The sequence below is a fragment of the Punica granatum genome, chromosome 1 (genome assembly GCF_007655135.1).
Source record: "Punica granatum isolate Tunisia-2019 chromosome 1, ASM765513v2, whole genome shotgun sequence".
In the NCBI taxonomy this organism is placed as follows: Eukaryota; Viridiplantae; Streptophyta; class Magnoliopsida; order Myrtales; family Lythraceae; genus Punica; species Punica granatum.
The window spans coordinates 49,111,049-49,136,238 of record NC_045127.1 but is presented as its reverse complement, the minus strand read 5'-3'; the positions used below and the strand labels follow the sequence as shown (position 1 = coordinate 49,136,238).

At 39.6% G+C, this 25,190-nt stretch overlaps 3 protein-coding genes and 1 pseudogene across 4 annotated transcripts; 2 read left to right on the top strand and 2 right to left on the bottom strand.

The window, feature by feature from the left end:
• The first annotated feature begins 387 nt into the window (after positions 1-387).
• On the top strand, positions 388-3,056 carry LOC116195498 (pentatricopeptide repeat-containing protein At1g03100, mitochondrial). Its single transcript, XM_031524733.1, has one exon. It carries the CDS (start codon positions 603-605, stop codon positions 2,943-2,945), a length of 2,343 nt encoding a protein of 780 aa, XP_031380593.1. The 5' UTR covers positions 388-602; the 3' UTR covers positions 2,946-3,056.
• A 208-nt stretch (positions 3,057-3,264) lies between these two features.
• LOC116195507 lies at positions 3,265-7,017 on the bottom strand. Of its 2 annotated transcripts, XM_031524755.1 has the most exons (9): positions 6,864-7,017; positions 6,541-6,714; positions 6,409-6,430; positions 5,655-5,711; positions 5,483-5,564; positions 4,784-4,879; positions 4,570-4,694; positions 4,467-4,485; positions 3,265-3,865 (listed from the first exon to the last, which is right to left on the bottom strand). In XM_031524755.1, exons 2-9 carry the CDS (start codon positions 6,638-6,640, stop codon positions 3,614-3,616), a joined length of 753 nt encoding a protein of 250 aa, XP_031380615.1. In that variant the 5' UTR covers positions 6,641-6,714; positions 6,864-7,017; the 3' UTR covers positions 3,265-3,613. The 2 variants fall into 2 exon arrangements, with proteins under 2 accessions (XP_031380615.1, XP_031380606.1); XM_031524746.1 differs by lacking the exon at positions 6,864-7,017 and having other exon boundaries at positions 6,541-6,849.
• Positions 7,018-7,313: 296 nt separating this feature from the next.
• LOC116207214 lies at positions 7,314-7,961 on the top strand (annotated as a pseudogene).
• Positions 7,962-23,029: 15,068 nt separating this feature from the next.
• Positions 23,030-24,936, bottom strand: LOC116197204 (zinc finger protein CONSTANS-LIKE 1-like). Its single transcript, XM_031527259.1, has 4 exons — positions 24,214-24,936; positions 23,977-24,099; positions 23,730-23,873; positions 23,030-23,492 (listed from the first exon to the last, which is right to left on the bottom strand). Exons 1-4 carry the CDS (start codon positions 24,826-24,828, stop codon positions 23,397-23,399), a joined length of 978 nt encoding a protein of 325 aa, XP_031383119.1. The 5' UTR covers positions 24,829-24,936; the 3' UTR covers positions 23,030-23,396.
• Between the last annotated feature and the right edge of the window lie 254 nt (positions 24,937-25,190).

Sequence of the window (25,190 nt, the reverse complement as noted above, 5' to 3'; positions counted from 1 at the left end):
GACTAATCCAGTCGGGAGATCGAGTATTAAAGGTTATTCTCCCTCCCAACAAGTGCACTTTCCGGGATTCGAACTTGTGTTCTATTTCTTACGGGGGTGAGCTGCTTACCACTCAGTCAACACTTTTGTTAGTAACTTAGGTCATGTTTGGTACGAACGAAAGCGGAATCAATAGAATGGAATCACTCTACGGATGACGTTTCCCCCGCGCAGGATGGGACGACGAACAGAATGCACAAAGAGACCCAATCCATCAAACGATCAAACAAGGAAGGCCCAATAGGCCTCTGCCCCAACACCAAGCTGAGTCTGGGCCGAGGCCCACAAGAATGCCTTCCCTGGCCCAACTCACCCTAAGGATCCCTGTAATACAATATGCTTCCTGCAGTGGCCGAGGACCTGCCGAAGGGTGTTTCCCTGTCGACCCGACAGGCGTTAAGTGCGGCATTTGGTCGAACACATATCGGGCGTTGGAGGGGGAGAGATAGAATCTTCGCAGTAGCAAAGGTTGTGGGAATCGGACTAAGATGCTCATTGGCCATTGGAAATCTGAGTTGGGTTTCTATAGCACCTACCTCTTCGCTTGTGTTTGATCTGATGAGATGCTTTGTGTGAGAAAGCTTGGGCTTCCCGCCAAGAAAGACAGCCTTGTCACCTGTCTGCTGCTCAGTAAGGTTGCGAGACTCCGACTGCAGTGTTACAGAATACAGAAACCTCTGATTGAGCTTTCCGGGTGCTGTTCCTATGTCAATGGGGAGGATTTCAATGTGTTCTCTCGAAGCTCGGGGATGTTATTCTCCACGGCTTCCCACACGATCTTGGTCCAGGCGAGGGACCCCGCTAAGCTCAGCGTCGAGCTGGAGACTGCGGTCGACGAGCGGAGGTACAGCGACGCCTGGGCCCTGTATGAGAGGCATTTGCAGATGATGGAAGGGTTCCCTCGGAAATCGGTGGTGAACTGGCTCTTGGCGGGATCCACAGAGAGCCTGGACCTTCACTGGCTGGAGAAATCATATGAGTTGGTGGAACTCGCATTCGAACAAGGCAAACAGACTCTGTTCGATAAGGAGATCCTGATTTATCTCTCGCTCGGGCTCGCAAAATGCGGGTCCCCTGTTTTTGCCTCGACCGTCCTGAGGAGGCTGGTGGAGATGGAGCTGTATCCCAGCGTTTCCTGTTGGTCTGCAGTCTTGGCCCACATGTCGAGGACCGGCACCGGGGCTTATCTAGCAGCTGAGCTGGTCCTCGAGATTGGGCAATTGTTTAAGGATAATCGGGTGGATCCACGAAAGAAGAGCAATGCACCGCTGATTGCTATGAAGCCCAACTCCACTGCCTTCAACCTCGCTCTGGTGGGTTGCCTCTTGTTCGGGAGCTCGAGGAAGGCAGAGGAACTCCTAGAGTTTATTCCTCGGTTAGGAATTAGAGCTGACACGAACTTGTATGTTGCAATGGCTCACGTGTATGAGAGGAACGGACGTAGGGAAGAGCTCAGGAAGCTACGAAGGTACATTGAAGAAGCTCCGGACCTCCCAGATGCTCAGTTCTGCCAGTTTCATAATTGCTTGCTTTCATGCCACTTGAAGTTGGGGGATCTGAACTCAGCCTGTGACATGGTGCTGGAGATGCTTCGGAGAGCAAAAGAAGCAAAGAACAGTCTCTCTACTGCCATATTTCGGTTTGATTCCATTGGTAAAGGCGGTACTAAATGCCTTCCTCCTTCTGGTTCAGGTGAAAGTTTGATTGATAGCAAAATAGACCGTTCGGAGAATGTGCCTCCATATGATAGTTCTATCATATCGTATGAAGAATTCTCTAGAGACCGAAATTTCATGAGGATGGAGTCTGAAGCAAAGCAGGTTCTCGCCGAGTCGATAGCTAAACTTCGGGTGAGAGAAGAACTAGTGAGGTCTGAGCGCGGGATTCTTCAGCCTACCGAAACAGTGTATGTGAGATTGGTTAAGGCCTTTCTGGAAGCGGGTAATATCAAAGACTTGACAAATTTTCTCATTAAGGCGGAGAGGGAAGATTCCCCTGCTTCAAACGATGATTCGGCACTGGTCCATGTCACTAATACGTGCATCTCACTCGGGTGGTTGGACCGAGCCCATGATATCCTTGACGAGATGCGTCTTTGCGGGGCCAGGGCAAGTCCTTCGGTGTATAACTCTCTGCTAAAAGCCTACTTGAAAGAGAATCGAGCCTCTGATGTAAAATCGCTCGTGAGGGATGCTCAGAAAGCTGGAATCCAGCTAGATGCAAGCTCTTATGAGGCTTTAATACGAGCACGGGTTCTTGATAAAGATAACCGAGGGGCGCTGGGTCTGTTTAAGGAGATGAAAGAGGCCAAAATCCCAAGAATGGGCAGTGCTCTGGAGTTCGACCTTCTGGTTCAGGGATGTGCTCAGAGCGGGGAAGCGGGACCCTTGTCAAAGCTGCTGGAGGAGATCAAGGATGGGCAGAAGATCGAAAGTGAGGTACATGACTGGAACAACGTGATTCACTTCTTCTGCAAGAAGAGGCTGACGAACGATGCGGAGAAGGCTCTAAAGAAGATGAGGAGCCTCGGGCTTGTCCCGAATGCTCAGACCTTCCATTCAATGGTTACAGCCTATGCTGCCATTGGAGGGAAATACATCGAGGTCACGGAGCTGTGGGGGGAGATGAAGTCTCTGTCTAGTGCAACCCCGATCGAGTTCGACCAGGAGCTGCTGGACTCAGTGCTCTACACATTCGTGAGGGGCGGGTTTTTTGTGAGGGCAAACGAGGTCGTGGAGATGATGGAAAAAGGGAAGATGTTTGTCGATAAATACAAGTACCGGACTCTGTTTCTCAAGTATCATAAGACGCTTTATAAGGGCAAGGCTCCCAAGTTCCAGACAGAAGCTCAGCTCAAGAAGAGAGAAGCAGCATTAGCCTTTAAGAAGTGGGTAGGCTTGCGTTGATCTTTCATTTGCTCCATTGTTCTCGGTTTTACATTTCTTCGGATGTATATTTACTACTGACAAGAAGGATGGTTCTCATTTCGAGTAACGGAATAGGCGTTATTACTCTTCCCCGTGGCTACCTTACGAGTCCTTGTCCTGAGATCAATCATCAGGCTGATGAATAGCCTTCTGTAAATCATTGTAACTTGGAATTGGCTGCTCTTAATCAACCAATCTCAATCAATTATCCAAAGCACCGAGAAATAATAGGGAGATCAAGAAAGAAAAACTCACGAATCAAAAGCATGAAAATGTGACAATTCTAGAATACAAGACAGAATCACGAACCAGGTAAACGTTTTATTAAGGGAAACAGGAAGTGAATGCTCCGCAAAATCAAAGAGAAACAGAACAAATCCGATATGGAACAACACACTAGAACTCGCTCTTCGTCCGATATATCATGTTCGCACATAAGAGGGTAGCTTCAAAACGTGAGATACAAAAAATGTGAAAGATAGAAACACTAACACCTCAGTTTACATTCCGTTGTCCTGTCTGCACATAAGTTGACTACACAAGTACCAGCTTAAGAACAAGACCACCATCAACAATTGGCATTATAGTACTCCATAGACCATGTACGAAGAAATAGAATTCTCGGTGTGTAGAGAAGAGGGAAGCTATCACTTGGGATATCCTGGGGGTGGGTAGCCTGCAGGAGGGTAGCCCGCTGGAGGATATCCTGGGGCCTGGGGAGGTGGAGGATATCCTGGGGCCTGGGGCGGCGGAGGATAGCCATATGAGGGCTGAGGCGGGTAGCCAACTGGAGGAGGGAAAGGCTGGTCAATGCGAGACATCTGCTGCATTGGTGGGACTGACATCGGCCTGTCACCAAACATGCCGTCGCGCTTGTCCATCTCAATCTTGTGCTGGGTCTGTATACGAGCGCAGATTAAAAGCATGTTTACATATAGGCATATTTACCCAGGACCCAGCAGGAAAACAGTCTTTCAAACCGCAACAGGTACAAAAGTCGGGTATTGGGGGTCTAATTCATGCAATCAGCAGTTATACTCAAACCCGGTTTTGAAGAAAAATTTTCAAAACAGATCCCACCAAGAACCTTCAATATCATATGATAATGTTCTCCAAAACCTTTTATTAAGCATCTTCTATTTATATAAAACAAAAAAGGCATCAGTTGATTTTGCTCTTTCTCTCTATTATTATGAACTCTCAACCTAAATAGATGAAAGCTGTGATATGATACACATACACAGGCCAACTTGTTTGGAAATGGACAACTCTTTTCTCAAGAAGTAGATTGGCTTTTTGGGGTTCTTCACCAGGATGTTAGACCCATCAGTGCCATTGATTCTCCTATCCATGATTATTCCTTATTTTATTAGGAAAAGATTATTAATAAAACAGATTACGCATAAAAATTTCAGGGGGAAAAAAAATCTCCAAACTGCCTAAACCGCACTATACAGTTGGTAAATAAGTAACCGATCTGAATGTAGTTCAGTTGCTTACCTGCATACATGCACAGACCCTGCAAAAGAAGATTACAGCGCATCAGAACCTGCTTCACTTAATTTATGATAGTAAAGGATAAGATACAGAAAGAGAGGCTTACGTGCAATAGACCATATCAGCCAAACAGTTGAGTAGCTGAGAAGCCTCTGAAAGTTCTTCGCTGCCAACTATCATTGCAACTATAGAGAAGATGCACGCAATTTGTTGGAGGCAGAACATGAAACCCTGAATATCACAAATCAACAATTAACTATGTGACAAGTATATGATGACCATATATATGCAAAGAAGAGAGAGAGAGAGAGAGAGCATACGATGATACAATTATCACACTTGGTAGTCTGAATGTTGAACTCATCTTGCAGCAAGAAGCGAGTTGAGGCCACTGAATTTCCAAAGCAGAGGAAAACCTGTCAATGCAGACAGAATGTGAGGTTTCAAAGTTATTTCATGACAACAGGAAATGAGCCAGTAACAGCTGCTTGAAATGTCACCCCTTCTTATACTTACTCTCCAAAGTCTCATCACATCTCACTGATTTGAAGGAATAATTGTTTTGGAAGAGAACACGAGATAAACTTTATTCTACATATTCCTCGTGACACGCAACAGATAATGATTGCTAGCAGCTAGTAACTATATATCCTCACAACTACATTGTTAATTGTTATTTAGTCACCAAGGAAGTGCCGGTTCATGCTTTCAAGATTATAATTTTTTCCTGTTTTGATCGAATTTCAAGATTAGGTTCACTTCATCAGCTTATTAACAACCATAGGCACTTTCACATATAGATATTCAAAATGTAAGAAAACTCTCCATAAGTCAATGAATGAGATTCACATTTTACTTTGTAGGCAAGATTTAGAGCAATTAACATCTGTCTCTCATTCCCCATCGTGATTTTGATTGGTGATTGATATCAAAAGTTTATAAGGCTTCAAAAGTAATGGGTTCGTGAGAAGCAAATGTATCAGCAATCAGCATCAATAAAAAAATCAAGAATTCCATACCTCAGTGCAAAGACAGAACTCCGGGCATTTACTTTCTCCACATCTGCCACTACAAGGCATGTAACCAGCACAGCACACATACCTAACAAAACAACAGAACATAATATTTAGACTAGCGGAGCATGTGAATAGCAAATATACATGAGAAAATAAGTGTGACTGTGCGAGTTACCTTGACATATCATTGTACAGGGCTCTTTTACGGAGCAAGTACGAGACGCATGGGCCACTACAATGGAACAACTTAATTAGAATATATTAAAATTCTAATTAACAGTCAATTTACATCAGAAAGATACAACCATCGGCACTCAAGTTTTGATTCAAATATAATAAAGCATGCAATGCTACAAGCAGTGCGACGAAATGAGATTTAAAAAAAAAACTAAATTAAACTAAACCCGACAATAGAAAAAGGAATTGCTCTAAGAAAGCTACTCATTGAATTAAGTTTTTCCCCACTAAACCTTATACGCCTCGCTAACTAAAACCTAACAAACTTTTTAACAACAGCAATCAATTCTAGAGTTGTAAGATCGACACTGACAGTAGAGCAGATGAAATTTTGTTCATGATCCCGCTGGAAAGAACAAATTATAGCGATGGGTTCAAATTGACGAAAAATCAGTCGAAGGCAATGCAGGTTCCCCTGTATAGTCAACAGCAACAATTGCATACAGCAGGCGAGATACAGAGTAACAATGATCACGATCAGACGTGAAATTGAGCTGGGCGGGCAAAGTCATCGGAGTCAACCCAGTCAGGCCAAGTCATCAAGCCACTGATCTCGCCACTTGAACATTACCAATATATCGAATTGATCATCAATCACCAGAATCAGCATGAAACAGAGCTAAATACACCAAATCTAAGGAGCACAAATTCGATTACGGATCATCACGAAGCCAGGAGTTCAGAGTGCGTACCACCAGAACGCGAAGCAGCAATCTACAGCCACAGACAAAAGACAATCAGAAGATTGGACTACCGTCAGAAAGAGGACTCGATAAGAGTAAATACACATTTACAACTCAGCGTGCGAGGGAGGTGAGCATTACATGGAGTATCGGCCTGGATGGCGTGCATCAGATCGGTGTGCCAGAGGTTGCGGTAGTTCTGGCGGAGCTGCATCTTGTCGAGGTGCGCCTGAGACGCCATGGCCGGAGAGGACAGAGGCTCCGATCAAGAGCTGTAAGCTTTTTGCTTAGGGGGAAAATGAACCAAGCCGAGATCTGCAAGGAGAGAAATATAAGTGGACGGAGGAGACCTTGATGAGGAGGAGCCAGCCAGCCAGCCAGCCAGTCAGCCGGTCATCATCGAATCGAACTTCAAATTCAATTTATCTGAATTTTCTCGGGGAAATTAATAAAAGCCGGAAAACCTGTTTGGGCGTGCCGAGAAAACTTCGCAGAAGGCGACCCCGTGAAGATAAAAGAAAGAATATTTATTTATCTTCTCGAGGTGGGAGCATTTGGTCTAGTTGCAGTAGGCCGGCGTACTATGTGCTCCCGGTGTATGATGTGTAAGGGTGACTTCGAGACCAAAAGTATCTTGGGTACATGGCGCGCCGGGAGCAGGAACGAAGTATATATAGTCAAGGACGTTTTGGAAGGTTGACTTTTTCTCTTATTCGGCCCCCAGTTGGGATGGGAGGTCTTGAGTAAATGCTCATTGAATTCTATACTTGTATTATATTGGAAAAGATCAAAGCATGCGAGTATGGTTCCTTTGGGGAAGTAAGGCTTGAATGTCACATCATTTTCCATAATTTTCACTGGGAATTGGATTCAGGAAGTGAGTGAATGGCCTGTCATCGATCCACTGCAATCCTATGGCCGGGGAAGGGACACCAAAGGTGGAAGATTTGCTAGTTTGATCTTCGGTACCAACCTCGTTGATATCATATCATCGTAATAGATACGTACCGCTTGGGAAGTTGACAGAGAAGTTAAGGTCATTGTCAGTATAATGAATTGAAAGAAGCTTCCCCGAATACACGCATTCCCTTTTCTCACTTGCATTTCCCCCATGAGTGCAGTTAGGATGTTCGGGCAGAAGACATCCTGGTGATCGACTCGGAGTCTGGGGTCAGGATCAAGATTGCTGTTATCAGAGGTGGATACGTGAAGGACACCTATGTGCGAGGAATTAAACGATGAAGTTGGTTTTCTGGATGACCGGCAATTACCTGTCCCACCCCGACAACACCTATGACCCTAATGCTATTCCAGTGATCCAGGACATCAATTACTGTGACATGGTTGCCGAGAACGCGATGATGGCAGGGAGACTCAAGGGGGGTCCTATGGACACATTCGCCGGGATTTGCATATCGAACGTGACTATCAGGCTGACAGAAAAGTCAAAGAAACTCCAGTGGAACTGCACTGATGTCACTGGGATTACAGGCAGCATGGCTCCAAGGCCGTGTGATCTGCTGCCAAACCAGGGCACTGAGAAACCGATAACGTGTGAATAGGCTCCCAATCTACGATTTGGAGTTAGAAACATGCTTTTGCAGAAGCCACTTGTGAAAAAGGAATACAAAGTTGATTCTCTCCCTCATTGTACTTCACATTGAACTGTCACTGAACCAAGTTTAATAGTGTGTTTGGTTTTATAGTTGAATTTTGATTTTAATTGGGTTATAATGATTGTTTTGTTGAATTATGAGAAAAAAGTGTGAAAAAGTAACGAATAGTTGAGAGAATTTAATATTAAAAATTGAATTGAGTATAATAAAGGTGTATGTGAATTTATATACAGACCCCACCTTTTTTATTTTGAAGAGATAATTTTTATTGTGTAGTCAGTAAAGTTAAAGTTAGAGTTAAAATTTTAAAATTCGATTGCGAAACCAAACGGAGTATGAAGGTTTTCGAGTTTTCATACATAGAAAGTTGATGTCCACCGTATTTATTTTGTGATTGCAAAAACAGAGAATCACATGACATGAATGGAAGAGAAACACGACTATTCGGATCGGATGAGTTAACCTCGAATTAGAAAAAAGGATATTCAATTTGGCCTTTAACAAACAAAATGAAATCTACGGTACAGAGCTCTCTTAACTCTTCGGTATAGTAAGAAAAAGATCGTCCAACCAACAGTCTTACTCATTATATAAAAGATAAACCTCGATCGACAGCTTAAGCAAGATCCGAGCTAGCTAAGGCAGTACCATAGCCGCCACCTCCATGGCCGAACCCCGGCCTCCTACCTGGACCCTGCAATCGAATTGCAGCAAATCAGTAACAAGAGGAAAGACAACCTCCAAAATCAAACGAACCTCTCTGTCACAATGGATGCCCATGATATATACTGATAAAAATTACAAGCATGCCCATATATGTTTCTCCCCTCTCCAGCCCAACCCACCCCGAATCACATCACATCACAATCAATAACTAAGTAATAGAAACTAATTCACGATTTAAAACCAAGCTCTCTGTCATTCGCAACCTAAAATATTGCTTATATCCTAATAGCATATCAGCATTTTTATGTGAAATTTCTTTTGATTTTTCTAGATAAAAGTTGAGAAAATATATTTTTTTCTCTTGAAATAACTAATCTGACTATAATATAATTTGGCCCGATGTGTCAACCAAATTACCTAGTTGGATTTAAAAGCACATGAGAAAAGAAAATTTTAAAAAGAAAAAAATATTAAAAATAGAAATTAATTTGCGAGTGTGGAATATTTCCCCACTCAAGATGCAAATCCTACATCCCTATTTTTTTGTCTCCATCGCCTATCCCCTTCACTAAGAGATGACTCGCGTACTCTTCATATATCAATGGCATCTATTTTCCCTTAAAGTATACGAGCGCACACATAGGATTCATCATTCCCTCTTCTTTTTGTTTTTTTATTTTTCTCCATGAAATAACAAATTAAATAATTATTCATAAAAATAAATAAAAAAATTCAGAAAAATAACAAATTAAAATCTAAAAAAATCCTAAAAATAATACAATACTAATAATAAAATTTCATGAAAAATTTAAAAAAATATTCAGAAAATTTATAAAAATCATAAAATTAACATATTAAATATCAAAACAAAAGAGAAATAAAATATGATAAAAATAATAAAAATATTAGAACAAATAAAAACAGAGACTAAATGAATAAATAAATAGCAACATAGAATTCAAAACATAGTCAATAAAATATAAATTCAATGAGAATTCAAAAAATTTAAATGCAATCTAAAACACAAAAATAAAGAGCAGAAACCAAAAAAATTATTATTATTATAAAACTCTGAAAAATTACCTCTGCTCTAGAAATGTTAGGAAATTCAAAATAAATCAAAATAAAATTTAAACTTAAGCAAAAAATTTCATAAAAACCAAAAAAAAAAATACAAGAACAACCAAAAGAAGAAATAAAATTCAGACAATGGAAAAATAAAACTAAAAAGAGAATTAAAAAATTAAAATAGGATTGAATATTGAGATAAAAGGCTGAAATGAAAACAATAAAAATGCAAAAAAATAAAATAAAATCAGCACTATGACAGAAAACTTTATGGACATTTAACGGCGTCACATAACTGAAATTCTTCAACAAAAAGAAATCTAATATTGCAAAATCAATATAAATTTGTATTCGAATATCTGAATTTATCATCAAAGGGAAACAAGCCATTGGTCATCTAAATTTGCATTTTCTTTTTTAATATTTATAATTCACATCCTAGATCCCTAGATCCCAGGTCCATCCTTCTCAATGCTCTTGCCTCTTCCAATGCGTTCTCTTTGGTCTCCATATATAATATGTTCCTATGCAAAAATTATTTAGTATATTTTATTTTTAATTTTAATTTTAAATTTTTCCAGATTTTAATATGTTACTTTTATAAATCTTTTATAAATTTCTGATTAATATTTAGTCATTGATTTTTTTTACTTTTTCTGTGAAACTTTATATCAGTGTTGTGTTATTTTTTTACAACTTTTTAGATTTTAATTTGTTACTCTTACGAACTTTTTAAATGCTATTTGTGATTTTTTTATAGATTTTTGAATTGTCTTTATTATTATTATTATTATTATTATTATTATTATTTATTTTCTAAGAAATTTTATGTTAGTGTTGTATCGTTTTTTAATAAACTTGTAAATTTAAATTTGTTATTTTTTCTATATTTTAAAATGTTTTTTTTGAATAAGTCTTTAATTTGTTTTTTTCCTAGAGAAAAGAATAAAAACAAGGAAAGAACGATGAATCTTATGCATGTGTCCGTATACTTTAAAGGAAATGTATGCCATTGATATTTTATGAGGACACTTGTCATCTCCTGTGAAGTGGACTGCAGATTTGACGGGGAATTGGAACAGAGGATTTACATCCCCCGCTGGCCCGCTAGTCCCATAATGGGATCAGCTTTGACTATCTTTGTATAATATAAGAACGAGTGAGATTTGAAATCAGAAAAGGTTTCAAAGATTTTTATTATTATTTTTCACTTCCTAGTAAACAAAAGTGCCGAGGGGATTAAAGAGAGATATAAATTGAGTGTTGACCCCCAAATTTATACTTGTTTCCGTATGTTTCCGTATGTTTCTGAGAAGATGAGAGAAGAGCTGGGGTCAAAATTTGAGCTTTCACCTTACTTATTTATGATACATAAAAAAGTATAGCCAAATTAAGAAAATTAGTCTATATCCGCGCTTTGCACGGTAACTTTCATGAATTTTTGTGGGATGAAAAGTAATAAAAAAAATGTTAAAGCTACATATTTTAGTAAGTGGACCTAATAAATAATAGAAACTATGAGTGCGAATGGCATCTAGCCTTATAGCAATGCAAATATCAATAATCTTGCAATATAAATTCAATAGGTTAGCTCGATGGTTAGAGGAAGCAATTTCATGAGTGAGGACCCAATTTGCTTGTATTTATAGACATATGACACATTGAATTTGAACAATTTCACATATATCTATGAGTTCTTTTCAATTTTCGAGAAAAATTTTAATTTTTCTAGAAATTTAATTATATATTATTAGCAAATGATATAGATACATAACTAAAATACATCGAATATGACCAAGCACATAATGTAAATTCATTGAACTTCAATCGAAAGGTCAATATAACATGAAATTGCGAGTTTGTGATTTTGTTTTTATGCATTTCTGATCTATATGCCTCCACTTTTATATATTATAATTTATTCTTGCCACTGTTAACACCATTCTTTAATTAATGGAAAATCAAGTGGGGTCAAGTGACCTCACTAACGATCGTATATAACTATATATCCTCCCATGATGCGACATTAGCATCATTATTATTAATTAAGATAAATTAAAGAAATGAAAAAAGCATAACCTTCACTAATTTTTTTAATTTTGGCAGGCTTTTAGAAAATAACACAGAAGTGCACAAAGTTCAGATTTAGTAGTGAATCTAGCATGGCATCAGATTTTCCGTGACATGTAATGGTAACGACTGACGTGAACTTAACAATACCACATAGCACAACATTATTGGACAAGTGAACCCCATACGATTTTATTTATTAAAAATATTTTTTTTTAAAAAAAGAAAGAACAGTAGAAAGGGAGACAAGGCTGGCGATGGTGCCCACCACCTCTCAATGGGGTCGTGGTGGCCGTAATTGGACCCCTCATTACTGGAATCGAAGTAGCCTTGAAATTAGGGATTTTTCGATTCCGACGATAAGGGTCCTAATTATAGTCACCACCCCTCTCAATCGGGGTCGCCGAACAAAACAGAGGTGGCCGACGACCCCGATTGGAGGATGGTGATTGCAATCGGAGCCTCCACCACGGGAGTCGAAGGAGCCCCAAATGATATGAGGTTCCTTCGATAATGGCAGTGGAGTTCCCGATTGCGACCACCATTCGACCAGCGACACTGATTGGGGGATAGTGGTCGCAATTGGGGCCCTACAATAGTTGAAAAGGCCCCTTCAATTTCGGAGAATCCCCAATCCCAATTAGGGGGTGGTGTGGCTATTGCCGACTCAATTCCCTTTCCTCTGTTATATCTTTATTTAATTCTTGTTTATTTGGAGAATTATTTCATGTGGGGATCACTCGTCAATAATGTTGTGCTCCGTGGTACTGTTAAGTGCACGTCAACAGTGACCATTATATTTGACTGAAAATTTGACATCGTGCTATATTCGCGACTAAACTGAAAGATCGTGTTTTTCTATGCTATTTTCAAAGTTCGTACTAAAAAAAAGTGTAAAAGTTGTGCTTGTTTGGGCAATTCACCTTTATATATATTATACCTTTCTTTATGTATATATATAATGTACTTGATACAAGCATAGATGAGGGCAAATCTTACGGGCATTACACACTATCCGCTCTGTCCGCGTCCGTCTCTTCTCCAATCTCTAGTGGTTGTTTGAGGTTAAGGATTAAAGCAGATTATGGAGAAATGAATTATATAAGGATTATATAAGATTACGGGCAGTTTTTATATCATCTATTAATCCACTATAATCCGTAATCCAAACAAGCTATTGAGTCCTATTTCCTTTTCTTATAAACTAACCCAGATTTCACAACGGCCGAAATCAATCAGGTAATGAGGATTATAATTTTAATCCATATATATTACATAAAAATTGTTCATCATTTTCAAATAATATAATTTCAAATTATTTTATTGTCCTAAGATATCTATGTTAGATAGCATAATTTCGCTTTAAAATACGAAAATAACTTGGGATTATAATTTTAATCTTAATATATTTTCTTGGAAAATTCATAATAATATATTTAATTCACAATATTAATTGCTTAAAAAAATAAAAAAAAATCTTGCGCAATTTTTATTTGATAAAAGGGGAGAGGAGGAAAAATATATCTCTACACATTATACATTTCCTCTTATCCAATAAGTTTTTCTCCATTTCTTATAAACTGAGTTTCATAATAGCCGAAATTAATCTGTAATCCGACCTGTATAATTAAAGATTAAGAGTTACATAAATTATATTTATTCATATTATGCAATTTAGTAGTACCGGCAGGCATATCTAAGAAAATATAAAAATTCTTTAGAGAATATAATCTAATAGTTGTTAGAGCAAAACGATTCACTTATAGTATAATGATATCAACAAGCTTCCTAACTGATGAGGTCGGCTCACCAGATCGGGCCCAAGATTCCAGAAATGACAAGGCCCGTCAAAGAGGTGTTGTCCGTACGATTTTGCCGTCCAAAAGGTGTCTTTCCGAGAAGGAGGTGTTCTTGGTCCTTATAAAGAGCTCAAAACCCGTGCTCCTTTCCAATGTGGGATTGAAGTTGGTACCCATCATAGCCTCCTCCGAGGTAAAAACTGTGCGGGTCATGCCTAAGGCGGACAATCCCTCCTAAACGGACCTATCCTGTTGGGGATCTTGGGCCCGATCTGATGAACCGACCTCATCAACAACAATCTGGGCTTCGGCCCCTTAATATTCAAAAAAAGAAAAAGAAAAACATAACAACACCGATTGTTTATGATGCCCCCGATGTCTGATGATCGAGCTGAACAGCATTACATTCACTCTGCAGTTAAATCGGTAGACTCTTCAACAAATTTTATTCAATCTTAAGTAGTCTTATTTACCATCAGGGGTGATGGCTTAATAGTTCCAAACTCACTCCCACCTGGTTTGGAGACCCTCAGGTCTCGAGTTCAAATCCCCCTAGGGACATATGATAGGGTGGGCTCTTTGGCTTGGGCTTGGGATCATCTCCGACTTCTGTGAACTATACTAGGCCCCTAGTAGTGCTACGCTGATGGGGCCAGTGCTTGCGCTGGTTGTTCAGTTCGTCTGATATGTTCACAATTGAACACGAGAGTCCAAACATTGAGTAGTAAGAGGCGGCAATGTTGTTATCACTGTTGTCCACAATTTTCATTATAAAAAAAAAAGTAGTCTTTTTTATTTTTTTTGGGACTTCAGCCCCTATTCACCCAAAAAAGAGAGAGAGAGAGAGAGAGAGAGAAAAGAAAATAGTAGACTCTCTAACTTCTAGATGGCTGCCCCTCTAGAACTATAGTCTACGGCAAGTGTGAAAAATATGGCAGACGAGACCCCTATGATTTGGTAAGTAGCTATGGAATTTTAATGCTGTAAAAGGGACAGTAAACTTCATGTTATTGGGCTCTCATGCGACATGGTAGAGGAGACGCAACTTCTCTACGGACATATGAAAGCGGAAAATTCGAAGCCCCAAGAGAATCTACTCAGCGTGGATGACCCAGCTTCCTCCTTCCTCACATTGGTCGGCCTATCTTTAGGACCGGGAAAACGAGATCCGAAATCACCGCCTAGAGCTAGGGATGTCGACGACGCTTACAGTACCCAAAGGATGAGCAAGATGATATAGCTAGCACTTTGCATGCCCCGTTTGGTAGCGTTGAACTAATACTATAGGGTCGTGTGTTTTGCCCGTAAAGGCGTTTCCTGGAATTCCATAAAAGGTAGTGTCTTAGTAGCATGCGACTAATAAGTGCTCGAAGTCTTTTTGTGCTAAGCTAGCACGTGCGACGTTTGTGCTTTTGCCACATATATGGACTTAGTTATGAGTAAAATGACCAAACGATGGTAAAAAAGAAAACAGAACAAGACATTATCAAGCTAGGTATAGAACGAGCGAGGAGGAATCGGTTTTTGCCCATTGCAATGACTTATACAGTAACAAGTGGGCTGTAGTAACAAGATATATCTTTCTGGAAGGTACTCAATTATTCACGGACCGGAAAAAGTTTATTAATCGCGCATAGGTCCACGTTCATATTGGAACTAATGGTTTTTGATAATACATGTACTTGGTAATAGGACAGACAATGCGTGGTCGAGAATCACTGGGAATTGTCATATGAGGAAGAATTTTGGCTCATGGTCCACTGGCTCTGAAATTAGTTCGTAAATCCTGAAGATTAAGCCGGAGACCATTGCTGAAGCCTGAAGGTAGCTACTAATGGACATGAACACTTAAAAATGTGAAAAGTCACAGTAGAAAATATAATAACTAAGAAAAAATAATACCAAGTCTATGAACTTAATTAATCAATCATAAGATAAGGTATTTCTGCAAGATGTTCTTTCAAGTCCAATTAATTCATCTACTAGCTAGAAACAAAGCCCTCCAATGCCTGCGAGTTCTTCTCTTTATGATCCGTGATGGACAGCTGATCAACCATGGGACAATACAGAGGATAGCCAGGAGAGCATGGAAGTGGAACCTGAAGTTTAGCCCTCCTGGTGAAGGCTTTGCTCCTTGCATTGTACAACAGGCAGAAGTAGTCCGAGTTCACAGTCCAAACAAACACCAGAACTTCCCTGGCATGGACAGAACTTGCAAGTGAAAGCTGGCCATACCTCGGCAAGATCTCTGCAAATTAAGGTAGATTTTGTCTCTATCAGCTCTCTTGCGAGCTGAAGGAGCCGGAACGCCTCGTATCCTCCAGTCACTGTCGCCCCTAGTGAAGACGCAGTTCTCTACTACATGGGACTTGTGATTCATGAATGAGTTGAGGACCATGTGCTTATTGGCAATGAGGTTGAAGCGTGAAAAGCGAATGCACAGGCGTTACGCCCTACTTCCACCCCAGTGCCTGGAACGATGGTGCGCTGCCCGGTGCTAGGGTTGCAGATCTTTATGCGGTTGAAAAACTCAAGGCAGATGAGGCCGCTGACAGACAGCGGGAAGTGGTGCTGCCATGTTACCACGTCATAGGCGAGATCAGCGGCTAGAGTCCTGAAGTGAGGTGCGTGTAGATCGAATGACGATGACCCTCGGTTGCCTGATGATGAGTCGGTGTTGTCACTGTCGTGGTAAGCGAACAAGTGAAGCTGGACTGGCCTGGAAGCGAGGTCGTGGATATAGTCGCAAGGGATGGTGGCTAGCAGCTTGGGATGGGCCCTCAAGTGATCCCAGTGGGTGCTCTTCTCGGCCATCTTCATTCTTAATTATCAGCTAACGTATATTTAGAGAGAAACTTGAGATGGGTGATTTGCCGAGTTCTAGCACACAACTATATGTACATATTTATATATAAACTAACAATTTGCCCTTCAAGATATTGATGTTACATCAAATCACACATCAAGAAATTTTTTACATCAAATTGGACCTTGACAGATCAAGTGTACATCAAACGACCTCTTCCATCTACTTACCGTCCAATAGTGGAAGGAAACATCTGACATTTTTTGATTATTATTTTTTTATTCCCCATTTCTTTTTGGCATAAAAAAATCATTTCCCACAACACATTTCCCTCACTTTTCCGACAGAGGTGGGAAAAAATTTTGTCTCTCTATATAAAGTGGCGGGTGGAAAAGTAGTAGAAGAGAGGAATTGCCGATTTGTCTGTATTAAATTAGTATGATTTAGGGTTTGCGAAGAAGATCGGGTTAGAGGGGCCGGTGTGCGCGATCGTGAGGCTGTTGCTCTGCTTGTGGCTTCGAAAGCTGAAAGGTAGATAAGGGTATTTACTACTTACATTGTTGATTTTGTGGTCCCTTACTTGCCCCCTTGTTTGCATGTATAATGTGGTCCTTTACTTGAGTCCATTTGCTTCGTTATGGTCCAGAACAGTATAAAGTTATCTTTTTTTTTCTTTTTTTTTTTTCGGTTACAAGGGAGGTCGATGAGCTTAATGCATTGAAATAGAAATCATAAATATCTAATAAAGGGGTACGAGTAGTCCCACTGGGTATCGAACCTGAGACCTCTTGGTAATCAAGCGAGAGGTGCACTACTATACTATTCCATCTCTTGATTATCTTTTTTTCTTTTTGGACAGTGTGCGAAATATGATTTCTACTTGTTGAGACTGCTGTAGTATAGCTTGAGAGTCTGTGGATTTGATTTGTCATGGGGTAAGGTTTGTTCAGAACCCACTATGGTATGTTGGTGGTGAGATAAATGTATGTGAACATGTAGATATTGATACATTATCCTCTATGGTCATTAGGAATACGTTGAGTGATCATTTATAAGAAAACCAATGGCTTGTTGGTATACCATGCTTGATTTGAGAATGGAAGAATATGGACTACAACTGTTAAACACCGATAATGATACTAGAATCATGAATGATGATTTTCATGGATATACTGAGGTGCATCTCTATTATGAGCACCCAATAGATAATCCTCAAGAGATAGTGATAAGGAGGCTATGGGGTTATTGGCAAGAATAGAAAGGAACAAAGAGAAGCAAGAGAAGCACAACAAGCAAAAGCAATAGATATGGCAAAGCAAAAGGTGCAGAACAAGGAATAGATGCGTAACAAGCAAGAGATGTAACAGAGCAATGTGAGCAAGAAAGTAGTGATGAAGAGTAGGGATGGAATGATGAAGAATGCACAGGTGGTGAGGAGAGTGACTATAAGATAAGGCTTAATTTGCATTTTAATTGGGATGGTGATGTTGACTTTGATGAATCAACTTAGCCAGGCTTGGAAGATTATGAGATGCACCATGTAGAAGCATAAGTTGGAGGGTTTGGACTGTAGGTCGATGAAGGTGCATATCATGATTTGCATTATGGTGAAGATGGAAGGTCTAGATATAACAATAAAGAGCCCCACATACAAGAAAAGCATAGACCTAAAAGAAAAAATGAAGAACACCAAAATCAGGTTCAAGCAAAGAACTGAAGAAAGAGAGAGGTTTTTGCACAGTCAGAGGAAAATGTTGAGGTAAAGGATCTAGACTCCTCTGATGGTTATCACAGTGATAAGCTAGAGTCTCCTTATGGTAATGTGAATGAAGAATATGACTACTCAACATAGGGTGTGAAGTTCCCAAAATTCCACCAAGAAGCTAAATTTGAAGATGTTGTAATAAGTCTTGGGATGGAATTTTCCATTCTAGAAGTGTTCAGAAATGCAGATAGGGAATATAACATTAGCAAGGAAAGGTAGGTTAGATTCAAAAAAAATGAGGGGGATAGGGTAATGGCAAAATGTGTGGAGAAAGCCTATGAGTGGGTGATATTATACTCATTGAACAAGATTACAAAGTCATTTCAAGTGAAGACTTTGGTCCATGAGCATACACGTTATAGATGGTTGAAGAATAGATTGGCTACAGGTTAGTAGGTCGCAAGTAAGTTAGCGCCAAGGGTCAGATGTCAACCAGAGATGAGTGGACAAGAAGCTTATGACTACATCATGCAGACATATAAAGTGAGAGCGGGGGATGTTATGATGTATAGGGCCTTAGCCATTGCTCGTAAGACATGTGAAGGTTTAGAGAATGAACAATATGCTAAGCTAAGAGAGTACTGGAATGAATTTCTAAAAAGTAATCTAGGATCAACTGTAGTACTGGATGTAGACCCTATTTCACATGAATTTAAGAGAATGTATATCTGTCTGGAGGCTTGGAAGTCAGGATTTCTTAAGGCTTGTAGACTACTTATTGACCTAGATGGATGCTTCCCTAAATGTTATTATGGGGGGAAACTTTTATCAGCGGTTACACAGGATAAAAATAATACGTTTTATGTAATAGCATATGCAATAGTTAATATAGAAAACAAAGAAAATTGGAAATGGTAAAAGGTATGTATATTACGAAGTTATGTGATTGTTTACTTGTTTATTTATCATAACTCATCTATAATCCAATAAATTTGGCATTATTGGGCCTAGATGTTGTATTGGATGAGGTTTGTCAAGGAGCACTACATAGGAACTGTGTTAGGCATATTTGGGCAAACTCCAACAACAAATTCACGAGAAGTAAGCAGTTAAGTGATGCTTAGTAGGCTTGTGCAAGAGCTATAACTGTGCAGCAGTTTCAAATGAAGATGGATCAGTTCAAGATACTCAGCCCAGTTGGATGGGAGTGACTAACAGATATACCGGTTTCAAGATAGACAAGGTCTGCATTTGATCCATATCCAAAGAATCACTCACTGACAAGTAATGTCTGAGAGCAATTCAACTTTGAGATCTTGAAATTGAGGAGTAAGCCTATCATCACCTTGGTTGAAGGGATTAGGATCTACATCATGAGAAAGATGTCAAGGAGCAAGATACAATTGGCAAACTATAGAGGTCCGATTGGTCCCATAATTCAATCTAAGTTGGATATGATGAAGCAAAGGGCTGTAGCTTGGACTCCACATTAGGCTGGTGATCCTGATATGGCAAGATTTAAGGTAACTTGCCCACCAAATTCCTAATATGTTGTGAATCTATAGATGCGTACTTGTTCTCGCAGGGAGTGAGACCTTTGCGGAACTCCTTGTATGCATGTTGTTGCTTGCATTGGTTTCAATAACTTGAAGGTTGAAGATTTTGTGCATGAATGGTATTCAAAGGCTACACATGAGAAATTGTATAAATTTTTTTTATCAATTTTACTGCTGGTGAGGAATATTGGGAAAAAATAGCCATGAATCATGTCCAGTCTCCAAAGTTAAAGAGACTACCAGGGCGACCAAAGAAGCAAAGGAAAAGAAGGACCAGAGGTACCAACAGATCCACACAAGTTGAAGAGAAAATTAGCTGAAGTAGTATGTTCCAAGTGTCAAGAAGGTGGACATAACATTAGGACTTGCAAGGGTCCTATAGCACCTAAGGAAAATTCAAACTAAAGAGCCAAAAAAATCCTCAAGGACAATCCATGTGGAGCCTACAAGAATTACGCAAGATGATGGAGCCAGTTCAAGAGTTGAACCAATTGTCCAAGGAGATGAAATTCATCGGACACAAAATTCTGCCCCAATTAATGTACATGTTGAAAGATCTAAAAAAATCTTAGTTTTCTTTTCTTATGTTTTTTAATGCTAATTGTGAAACAAAACACAATATAGGAGACAAATGCCACGGTTCTAGTATTGGCACCTCAAATGCCAAGTGCAACTTCACGGGTACCTACAATCTTATATATTTTGTCAATAAGACGGAGCAATCGTGGTTATTGAGCATGGAAATATCATATTTTGTAGATGACAGTTGCTTCAAGTTCAGTGTTGCCTTCTCAACTTGCAAATGTTCCATCAAGATCAGTGTTGTCTTCTCAAGTTGGAAGTGTTCCATCTAGGATATGTATTTATATGTTTGTAGCAGGGCAACCATATGTATTGGTGGATGAGTATACTGATTGCTCGATGAGTATACTGATTTGAAATAACTCCAAATGCAGTGGAGGTTTGGCTATGGAGTAACTCCAACTATGGGATTGCTACGAGGACAAAGTGATGTGAACCACCCTGCATTCAGGCCACCCAATGTGCTCTCCAACTAGCCAAGGGCCTTTGTACCTGCATTCAGTCTCACTAGAAACAATTCAAGTTACTAGTCATGAAACTACTACAAGGTTTGCCATATGTCTTAACCTCAATGACGGGTCTCCTCCACAGTGAAGGAATGATGGAATTCTTCATACTTTTATGTATTTATAGGCAAATCTGAACTTTATGATCTTAGCTAGATATTGTGGTTCTTTTTTGTAAAAATGCATGAATTTGGTGGTGTTGATATTAGCCAAGATTTAGTCCTTTTTTTTTTTGTGAAGATTAAGTAGGTGGATCTCTTACAACATTGAAGAGATTGGAATTCTTTTTTGTATAACAAATACCAAATTCAAGTCCTATTTGGCTTTGGCACGTGTAATATATAGGGGAAGGGAACTATTTTCAAGTTTCATTGTAAAGATTAGGCAGTTCAATGTGAACTCTTTATGGTATATTATTTGAATGATTATGCGATCGATTTTCCCAATTACAACCATAGCAATAAGTTAGGATTTGGGGCTAGGGACTTCGAGATTTGTTAGGGGCTACTGATGGCTCAATGCCTCCATCAATGACTTTTGCATTTAAATAAGATGAAAAGAACTAGAATTGAAAGAAAATAAATATATGATGCCATAAAGAAATGGAAAGGGGCAATACGATGAAAGAAACAATCAAAGAATGTCACATGAGATGTTTTCGTTCACTATTGAATGGTAGGTAGACAGAATCAGTTATCTGATATACACTTAATTTGTCAATGTCCAACTTAAAATAAAAAATTTCTTGAGATATGATATAACATCAATTTCTTAACGAGTTAGTTTATTTATATATATATATATATATACACATATACATACTAGTGATCTTCATCGATAAAGCTATATATAATAGTAACGGAAGTACGACAGACCATATCATGAAAGATTACACAAATATTCTTAATTAACTTAAAATTGGAAAACATATCCGAATAATATTTCTAAACTATCCTCTAATAGCTCCATTCCGGTATGTATTAGCTCTTCTCTGTTAAGAAGATAGATGGATATATTCTCTTGATTTTTTCTGCATCGGATATCTAAATCTTAAATAGTTAGAATATCTTTTTCCAAAATTTTAGAATAAAAATTCAATTTTTTTTCCTGTTAGAATCAGACCGAATGACATCTTATTAATATATTTTTTTTCTTTTCTCCTGATAAGAAAAATAAAAAGAATCTTGAGATTGATCATGTCTGTATAGATTAACTTTCCATGTTGCTCGTATGACATTAACATCCCAACGTGAATTTTCTACTTTCACAAGACTCGGATCTAAAGCAGTGGTAGAAACCAGATTGGGACATCGGGTTATCGGCTATGAAAGTGTACATCAAGGCGATAGACCAGGAACATTCTCATAGCAGTGTATTAAACGAAAAGCAAACCATCCCTGCTTCACATTAATAGCATTTTATTCAAATGATATATGGTTTCCTATTAACATATAATAGTCAAAAAAAATTATTGACTAATTTGAGGATTCACTAAATTCACAAAATAGTACAAACATCTCTCTTCAATATTTTACATTTTGAGATTTTTGTAAATTAATAATCTCGTTATCAATATTTTCAAATAATTTTTAACCAGTGTTAAATGAATAATAAGTAACTTTAAGCCCGTAAGGAGGAGAATACAAGTTCGAGTCTCCAAAAAACGCACTTATTAAAAAGGAGAATAACATTTAATACTCGATTATCGAAAATTGTGAGAGTAATGTCTTATATTATTTTTTATAAAAAAATTATTTTTTAAAAAGTAAGTTATTGAAGAATTGTTCATCCATATTTTTTTCTAGAAAGCACAATCTATTCTTCACATTCATCGAAAAATTCCTTCTCGAATCTGCAGGTAAAGTGCTAATGGAGAAAGAACTTATGAGTATCATTAGATTAGATTATGTATTTTATAAGCGGTAAATATCTCAAAGTGGAAAACACTATAAACCTGATTAAGGGTAGTGATGACTTGAGAGAGAAATGTAGAGATCCAAAATAAGAGATTTCTTTTCCTATAAAAGAGACTACTAGAATGAAAAGAAGAAAAAAAGGAAAACACAGCTCTTAATAATGGAATTGGGAAATGGTTTGTTAATTTACTCAAAAATTAATCACCACAGGAAAGGTGGAGCTTTCTGGAATATAGCAGTGGAAGTCAATCACGTAATCATGAACAACGCTGGGCTGACATGAAAATAGACATCTCCATGAAATAATAAAGAGTGCTCTCCATATCTCTTGGTCCCAAGGTCAAAGATTTGAAATATAAATTATTATTTCTAATCGTTACACCATTGAGTGATCTATGTACAAATGCACTTTCAAGTTCCTTACATGCTTGAAGAAAATAGAAATAAGAAGAGCACGGGAAGCTATTCGTCCTCGAAGATTCGAAATGCCGAAGCAATCTGACCGACCACTACCGATTCCTATGAGTCCTACTCTACCAACTTATCCTAACGAAACGTCCGAGCCCTCTTATTTGCCAAAGGTAATAACGTCTCGCGACTCGACCGGGCATAAACACACAGTGAATGGCATCTATTAGAGTCCACAGTTTTATAAATTCAATAGATGCCATTCACTGGGCCGACCCACAAAAGCTTCCTCGAGTCGGTTAATAGCCATAGAATTGAAACTGAGCTTGACCGTAATTGGTCATGGATGGTCCTCCTCCGCATGCCGCTTTGTAGTCCTCTTCGTGCAAACCATTCTGCAAAATGAGAGTCGAAGAAATTCCATGGTTGAGATATTGATCTATTTAATTAGAGTACTGATATACGAATCCACGTTAAAACTTGCAACGTGCAGTGTGTGGACGATACCTCATTGATTTCATCAAAGGTTCTCTGTTATTCCGACGTAAGGAAATTAACCAGGATAGTTCTGATAGGTGATTATTCTTAGCCGCGCCTTTTAACATGAAGGGCAGAGATGAAAGAGTCCATACCCAGAAGAAGTCGTCGTCGTCGTCGTCCGTGGTCGTGGTCGTGGTGGAGGCAGCCTTGTTGGGAGGGTCGCCGGTCTCGTCGTTGCGGGCGAACCTGCCCCGAATGCGTGGCCTGTTGTCCGCCAGAGTCTTCCGGCATGCATACTGCTTGTATTGTATTCAATCGTTCATCCATCATTAGTAATCAATCAATATGCTTGAGGGGGACAATAAGAGAGAATCACTTATAATCAGTGTTCAGTTCTACCTTAATCGTCTTGTTGAAGTTCCTCTGGCTGCGCTTTGCTCTGTACTTGAGTATCCTCTCCTTCCTCTCTTCTGCGCTGTAACGGCTCACCTTGAAGCTCGCTTCCTCCATGGCCTCAGGGCTCTGAGATTTTCCGAAATGGACGAAAGAAGGGTAAGTTAAATATCGAAAAAGATCCTCTTTTTTATTTTTTATTTTTCCTCTCCTGATTGGAGAAAGAAAGCTTAATTAACTGACCTGCAGATCGCCGGTGCTGCAGACCCGCCTCATGGACCCGCCGAGCAGGGAGCTTAAGCTCTCCGGGGAGGAGCAGCCCGTTCCCTGTCTCTGGAAGTCGGGGGAGTTCGGGAAGCCATTGAAGGGACCGCTCTGCACCGACGCAGGCCTCGGTGTCTCCCCGAAGCATCCGCTGCTGCGGCTCCTCTGCAGGAAGTACCTGTCCGGCAGGCTCTCCCCGCTGTAACTGTGAGGAAGACACTGATCGAACCCACCGCCAGCTAAACTCTGCAGGGACCCCTCCGACGGCAGCGAAAAGCTTGCTGCATTCGCCAGAAGGGGCTGCGATTGGTTCGCTTGGCAAAGGTCGAGGCCGCGGCTATCGAGCTGCGATTCGAAACTATTGGCTTCATGGTTGTCGCCGTCCGGTGTGATTGCTCGGAGAAGCTCATCGATGGTGGAGGTCGAGCCGCCGAAGGGGAAGAAAGGGTCGTCGAAGTTAAACTGGAGCTCTGCCTCCGTCCCAGGAGTGAAGAATTCAGAAGACATTGTGATATCGAAGGTCGAAGCCTGAAGAAGGGGAGACACTAATATGTCTTTGCAACAGCAAAGAAACAGAGCAGAGCAACAGCTCATCAAGAGGAGGCGAGCAGAGGAAGATGACAATGAGACGCCATTCCAGGTTTCGCCTCTCTGTCTGCCTTTCTCTGTTTCAGGATTTTCGGAACAGCGACAGACAGTCGAGTCAGGGAGACAAGTCCACCGCAACTCGGCTTTATATAAGAGGGGTAAAAAAATGGTGCAGCGCAGTGACTAACATTCTCGTCTGGTAATCTACCAGGCGAGAGATTTGATTCTCATTAGTGGGACTACCTGTATCCCTTTATTTAAATTTTCTTATACTAAACCATGAGCCTTCTATTGTAATCGAAAAAAAATATGTCCACCGACATAAGAAATTTTTTTCAATATGTTCACTAATATTAAAAAGTTGTAAC

Coding starts and splice junctions, on each gene's coding strand:
- LOC116197204 (XM_031527259.1), bottom strand. CDS start 24,828: ATGAGCTGTTGCTCTGCTCTGTTTCTTTGCTGTTGCAAAGACATATTA. Junction 23,874..23,976: donor ACTTCAACAAGACGATTAAG/GTAGAACTGAAC, acceptor CAATACAAGCAG/TATGCATGCCGGAAGACTCT. Junction 23,493..23,729: donor ACGACGACGACTTCTTCTGG/GTATGGACTCTT, acceptor CTCATTTTGCAG/AATGGTTTGCACGAAGAGGA.
- LOC116195507 (XM_031524755.1), bottom strand. CDS start 6,640: ATGGCGTCTCAGGCGCACCTCGACAAGATGCAGCTCCGCCAGAACTAC. Junction 6,431..6,540: donor CATCCAGGCCGATACTCCAT/GTAATGCTCACC, acceptor CTGTGGCTGTAG/ATTGCTGCTTCGCGTTCTGG. Junction 5,565..5,654: donor CTGTACAATGATATGTCAAG/GTAACTCGCACA, acceptor TTGTTTTGTTAG/GTATGTGTGCTGTGCTGGTT.
- LOC116195498 (XM_031524733.1), top strand. CDS start 603: ATGCTTTGTGTGAGAAAGCTTGGGCTTCCCGCCAAGAAAGACAGCCTT.